Source organism: Dunckerocampus dactyliophorus, chromosome 12, assembly GCF_027744805.1.
Source record: "Dunckerocampus dactyliophorus isolate RoL2022-P2 chromosome 12, RoL_Ddac_1.1, whole genome shotgun sequence".
NCBI classification, from domain to species: Eukaryota; Metazoa; Chordata; class Actinopteri; order Syngnathiformes; family Syngnathidae; genus Dunckerocampus; species Dunckerocampus dactyliophorus.
The window spans coordinates 29,677,256-29,683,503 of NC_072830.1; the positions used below are offsets into that span (position 1 = coordinate 29,677,256).

The 6,248-nt window shown below is 44.3% G+C and overlaps 2 protein-coding genes across 2 annotated transcripts; one reads left to right on the forward strand and one right to left on the reverse strand.

Moving 5' to 3' along the window:
• The first annotated feature begins 6 nt into the window (after nucleotides 1-6).
• On the forward strand, nucleotides 7-4,263 carry sbds (SBDS ribosome maturation factor). The gene is made up of 5 exons (XM_054794539.1): nucleotides 7-334; nucleotides 487-616; nucleotides 1,215-1,415; nucleotides 1,575-1,739; nucleotides 2,274-4,263. Exons 1-5 carry the CDS (start codon nucleotides 207-209, stop codon nucleotides 2,397-2,399), a joined length of 750 nt encoding a protein of 249 aa, XP_054650514.1. The 5' UTR covers nucleotides 7-206; the 3' UTR covers nucleotides 2,400-4,263.
• LOC129191310 (claudin-3-like) lies at nucleotides 2,831-5,240 on the reverse strand. Its single transcript, XM_054794540.1, has one exon. It carries the CDS (start codon nucleotides 5,133-5,135, stop codon nucleotides 4,386-4,388), a length of 750 nt encoding a protein of 249 aa, XP_054650515.1. The 5' UTR covers nucleotides 5,136-5,240; the 3' UTR covers nucleotides 2,831-4,385.
• Between the last annotated feature and the right edge of the window lie 1,008 nt (nucleotides 5,241-6,248).

Here is a 6,248-nt window from a genome sequence, read left to right on the forward strand (position 1 = left end):
TACTCTACAAGAAATATTTATCTTTTCAAAACGTCATTTTTTCACTATTAAGATCATTTCTGACTTTCCTTTACAGACTGAATTTAGAATAACCGCACAGCGCGGAACAGTTGTTCACTATCAATGTTTCACGGCGCACTCTAATTCGAGAAGACACGGGCAACGTTCGACAGTTTACTTATATCTTCAGTTCTGTTGACGCAGACATGTCCATTTTTACACCTACCAACCAAATTCGGCTCACAAATGTGGCAGTGGTGCGGATGAAAAAGGGAGGCAAACGGTTTGAAATCGCTTGCTATAAGAATAAAGTTGTCAGCTGGCGATCGGGAGCGTAAGTACTGTTTATTTCTGTTTATTATCGTCATATCGGCACGCATTCACACTTAACGACTGGTTGCCCGCTAAAGTTTGAGCCAAGCAAGCTACATGTCAAACACGAGAGCGTTATACGTGTTTTATGATTATTTTGTCTCCATTTTGCAGAGAGAAAGACCTGGATGAGGTTTTGCAGACACACTCCGTTTTCGTCAATGTTTCCAAAGGGCAGGTGGCCAAAAAGGATGACTTGTGCAAATCTTTCGGGACAGATGACCAGACTGACATTTGTAAACAGGTACAATACGTGGAGATAAAGTTTATCTTCTGCACGGTGGTCGGCAGGGGCAAACGTGCACCAACGTACCCAAAACACGCAAACGGCATAAAACACGTGCAACGGGGAAACGCTGGAATCACGTAAATGATGAAGGATCAAAAAGAAATGCAAAAGAAAAATGCTGCAAATGCCAAAAACACACGCAAACCCTAAAAACAGTGAGCGAAACGCTGCAAGTTCAGGGAACACAACAGAAGTTAGCCAGCCTGCCAGGGACACCAGACTAGAGGGCAGGTGCAAGTCTGCAATGAGAAGGTATTTTATAAAATAGTTGATAGTACTATAAAGCAACCAATAAGAAAGACAAGAAAAATTTACCATTTTGTTCCGTGAACTCGTAGCATTTCTCGCATGCATTCTTTTTTGTTTGATCCTGCAGCATTTATGTGATTGCTGCCATTTTAATTTACTGCATTTTTCTGTTGCATGCATTATGCTGTTTGTGTGTTTTTGGGTAATTTCTGTGTTTGTAGTGTTTGCCCTGTGTAGCCTATGCATTACCACTGAGGGTTGTTGCAACAAAATGAATCAGTGTTTTCTTCCATTCTGGCGACAGATCCTGGCCAAAGGGGAGCTGCAAGTGTCTGACAAAGAAAGACAGAGTCAGCTGGAGACAATGTTCCGCGACATTGCTACCATTGTGGCCGAGAAGTGCGTCAACCCCGAGACAAAGAGGCCGTACACGGTCAGCCTGATTGAGCGAGCCATGAAGGACATCCACTACTCTGTCAAGGCCAACAAGAGCACCAAGCAGCAGGTGAGGAGTCCCGTGTTGTGCAAATGCTTGTCTCTCTTCTCACAATGTTCTGACGTGTTTGCCTTATTATGACCTTGCTCTTTGGAAAAGTGCCGTCCTGTGTCATCTTATGCACATGTAACAGTAGTACTTGAGACTCTTGTTGTGGTTTGTTTGTAGGCACTGGAGGTCATCAAGCAGCTGAAAGAGACCATGGCGATCCAGCGGGCCCACATGAGGCTGCGTCTGAGGATGCCAGGCAAAGACGCCAAGAGGCTGAAGGAGAAGCTCAAACCACTCTTGCAGGTGGTTGAGAGTGAAGACTTTGACGAGGAGCTGGAAATGGTTTGTAGAGCGCGCGCGAGAGAGAGATGCGCTTTTAGGATGTGTTGTAGTCTGGTACTCTAGGTCTGGACTAAAAATGTCAAAAGATACTTGGTGGTCACTTTAGTGCAGTCTGGCTTGTGTTCACAGTGCATGTGTGGAGACGGCTACGTTTTTTATGCTCTTTTGGCTATGATTGCTGATATTCTTCTAGCTACGTGCAACAAGCTGACAAACATGGCTCATGGGTTGGAAATCTCTGATGGTATCCGACACGTGAATTACGCTGACCTTTACTGCATCAGATCGGCCCCCATCCCTGCATTTGATTACGACATATCGGGTGTGTTTGTACGGTCGGTCTTCACACTCCCCTCACTCAGGACGGGCGTCCGCTTGGTATGGTCTTGCTGGTCCTGGACTGCATTCACCCTTGACCAAACGAGCCATACCAATAACGGACCAAACGGACCAGCGTCAGTTTTGACCGGACCAAAAAGTGCGAACGCACCTCCTTTCTCTGCAAAGTTCAACCATCCTGCTTTACCTCCTCAGGTGTGTCTGGTGGATCCCGGCTGCTTCAGGGAGATCGACGAACTGATCCGCTGTGAGACGAAAGGCCGAGGCTGTCTGGAGGTGCTGTGTCTGAAGGATGTGGAGGAGGGCGACGAGAAGCTATAGGGGCGCAACAGAAGCAGGACTTTATCCCCATCAAACGTGCTTCACTCAGGCGCATATATAAAAGACTTAATGATGCTCATCACTAACGGAGCTCCTCCTCTTTGACTAATTTCAACTAATCGGCCCTTCACACTTTCTGGCAGTGTTTGCTCTGAGCTTATACATTAGCCAAGTTACCCCGCCTACTTTTATTTATTCATTTTTTTATGTGGGCACTGCAACTGTTGAAAACGTTTGTTTCAGGCTCGTCGTATTTTTCCCACAACTTCATAAGTAACTCATTGCTATTTTTTCATTAAGAGTGAGTGCTGTGCAAATTATTATTATTATTATTATTATAAATTATTAGAGCTGACAAGTGAATAAGCAGTTTTGAAATCATTACAAATCATTATTAATCACCATTGCAACGATGTCTGAACTATGGCATTTTTACTGTATTTTATTGAAAGAAAGATAAAGACAGGACAGGATTATAATATCTTTGTATGTATTAACAGCTCCAAATGAACTGAAAATTGAAATCAAACTAAAAGATAGCACACAAGTCTGAAAAACTATTTACCTTACGCTAGTTTCTTAGAGCAGAACATTTCAAACACGCTAACCGTTTTATGAGCAAAACGGGGTTGCCTTCAAAAACACCACGTAATTTAAGTTGGAAGGTTTTGACTTTATTTTCTGGAATTTCCGGGCATACTTGAATGCAGCAAATTGTACTAAGTTACAAAGTGAGTGATAAGAATATCCACATAACTGTTTTTCTTTGCCTTTCAGTTTATTTAGACCACAAATGCACGTATAGTAAGTAGTGATGTCCGGAGTGTCCCTGAATGCAGCTTGCGGTGGTCTCGTGGCAACGAGGAAGTGTAGTTCCCAGGCTAAACGGACCAGAGACGTGTTTGTGAGCGGGAGATAACGTACGTGATGTTGGACTTGCACTGCTGTTGATGTGTTCAGGTCAGAATAAAGTTATAACAGAGGCAGACTGACTGGGGGGCGCTACACCGCACCGCCGTCGCCACAACAGAGGCGTGGCTTGCCACGATACCGTTAATTATGCTAAAACATTTAACGTGATTAATTAACATGCTATTTTTGACAGCCCTAATTATATCTTTTGAATTAAGAACAAAATGAAAACGTAGTTTCCCACATTGCCATCGGAATGGTTATGTCACAGCTCAGTTAAAGAAACGCACACAACGCACGTCAAATTCCATTTACATTATCTATGGGATAGTTTGCCTGGAAAAGGGCTTGTGTGTTGATGTACTTTAGTATTTTCTTAACATGTTCAGGCGCATCTCGGTGAATTTGAATATCTTGGAAAAGTTCATTTATGAGTATTTTGAATCCAAACGTAAAACTTACAATTCACTACACACAGCGTGAAATGTTTAAAGAATGTTGTTTCATTCAAAAAATTACATTTTCAACAATAAAATAATTTACAAAGCACAGTATTGTAAACAACAGTTTCACGCGCTAATCAGCCAAGGAACTGCAAAAACCCGAGCTTTTAACTGGTCTCTTGACGTGAACTCCTGAAATCCAAATAACCTTTGCATGATATTGTAATTTTTCGAGATGCACCTGCATAGGAACGACACGTTTGTGGCCTTAGCTGAACAATGATGCAAGTTGAAAGTACAGCAGAGAGCGTGTCGGCTTCAGTAATGGCAGAAACCAAAGCAACAAAGTACCCGAATCTCATTCTAAATGTACACAACTAACACACTGGACTGCTTTCTACGCTATAAAGATGCTGTCTGCATGTGCTAATTGTAACTTCCACAATACACTTCAAATCCAAAAGGCCACCTGCTTCCTCAATAAAATCATTGATTCATGATTTCAGTGTTTGTGCTCCCACAGCTACAAGTTCGCATCCATCTTGCTGAAGTAACAGCAGGCAAGGAACGGCGCTCAAGTCATTCTAGTGTCAAACTCCATGCACATTCTCAAATATTCACACGTGAATTTTTAAATTGGCACCGATCCACTTTCATACTGGCTGTGTGTGAATGTGGCCCTGTTGATCCTGCCCAGTGGGTGAGTAGCCTCCTCCTCCTCAGGTGCACTGGTCTGAGCCCGTTCCTCTAAATTGGGACACCGTGTGGTGAGAATGAGCCCTCCTGCCAGCATCAGAGCAAAGGAGATCCATCCCAGATACAAGGCTGGTCCCCAGTCTCTCCTCACGTGCAAAGCGCCCTCTAGCGGCTGGCTGGAGTGGTGGCAGGTCCAGGCAGTGGGAACCAGCAGCAGTATCCCAGAGAGAACAAAGGCAGCCCCTGAAAAAACCTTGACCTGCCCCCGCCTGGGAAACCACACGGCTCCCGCTGCGCCGATCACAGAGGCAAAAGCCCCGGCGCCCACTGCAGCCATGATGAGGGCTCTCCACGTGCGGAAGCTTCCTGAGAGGGACATGAGCGACTGGTAGAAGGAGCAGTGCAGACGCCCATCGTGGGCCAGGTCCCAGTGATCCCATTCCAGCCACACCCCGTCCCAGTAGGCCGGCAGAGTGGCTGTGGTGTTGTCCAGTGTGCCGCTGACCTTCCACAAGGCCAGGCAGCGCGTCAGGATGGCGCAGAACCACCCCGTGAGGGACAGACCCAGGCCGGCCAGCTCCAGGTGCCGACGCATGACTCCGGCGGCCTTCTTCACTGCAGGCCTAAACCCAAACAGCTGGCAGCAGAGTGCGGAGAGGTGGGGCGTCTTAGCGACTGAGAGCATGTGTCAGGCAGCGTGTTTGTTATCACAAACCAGTTCTTCAGTGTTGGGAGAGAGAGCGAGGCGTAGCTGACTGCAAGAGAAACTCGCTGTTTGTTCTGACATAGCTTCAAAACAATCCAACTCTCCCAGTTTGAGCCCCGATGAGGGAAACAAAGGCCCACTGTGGGGTTTTTTTCCCGACCTGATTTAAAGAGCCAAACTGTTTTAGCCACCAGACAGCAACAGAGACTCCACAAGCACACGGGTGCTACTTTGCTGAAGTATTAGTCACATGCACGCGAAATAAACATGCCATCTAAACTTCAAATTGTTTGAGGACACGGTACAAGAAGGAAGCACAGTGCCTCAATTCATCATTTAGTGTCTTATTCAATGAGGTATTAGCTATCATATGCAGTATGTATCTGTTAGCTTTAGCGATAATATACTCCCTAGATATCTATTCATTACACAATGTTTATGTCACTTGTACTCCTATTTATTATTTGTATTATTGAATGAAGGTATTGTTCACCATATGTCCTGCATTCATGTATTGCTGCTCAATGCTTCTGTCCATTTTTACTCCTTTAATTTATTCTACAATGTTTTGTCAATTCTTACTCCTTGATTCATTCCTTTATGTCTACAAACCCTAGGTGTTACTTTTCTTTCCTTATTAGAAAAGTGGTAACCTGTCAACATGTTCAACGCAGGAAGTGAGCTCAGTGAAATCAGTAATTGCTAACACGTGGAGAAGAGGCAGGATTAAATAAGCTTTTTCTTCTTCCTGCTCCTTTTCAGACATGTTGAACCATGCGCCCGTGCAAATGCGTGATGTGCTTCAATGTGTCTTTGTTTCAAATGAACAAAACCACTACCAAAATTGCCCATTAGGCAAAATAGGCTCCTGCTACGGGCGCCGTGGCCTCCAGGGGGCACCAAAAAAAATCAGGAAAAAATTCACCTTGAATACAATTATTAAAACTACTTAAAACTATGAACTCTCAAAATGGAAAATCGATTCATTGATTCAATTGTGAAGAAATGCCCAATTAATTGTACGAAAGATGACAACATATTCAAACAAGTTGTTGTTGATTGTTGTATTTATAATGTATTACTATTATTATT

Bases quoted from the DNA above. Each gene is read 5' to 3' on its own strand.
- sbds (XM_054794539.1), top strand. From the start codon at position 207: ATGTCCATTTTTACACCTACCAACCAAATTCGGCTCACAAATGTGGCA. The intron at 617-1,214 runs GTACAATACGTG...TTCTGGCGACAG, and splicing joins AGACTGACATTTGTAAACAG to ATCCTGGCCAAAGGGGAGCT. The intron at 1,416-1,574 runs GTGAGGAGTCCC...GTTTGTTTGTAG, and splicing joins ACAAGAGCACCAAGCAGCAG to GCACTGGAGGTCATCAAGCA.
- LOC129191310 (XM_054794540.1), bottom strand. From the start codon at position 5,135: ATGCTCTCAGTCGCTAAGACGCCCCACCTCTCCGCACTCTGCTGCCAG.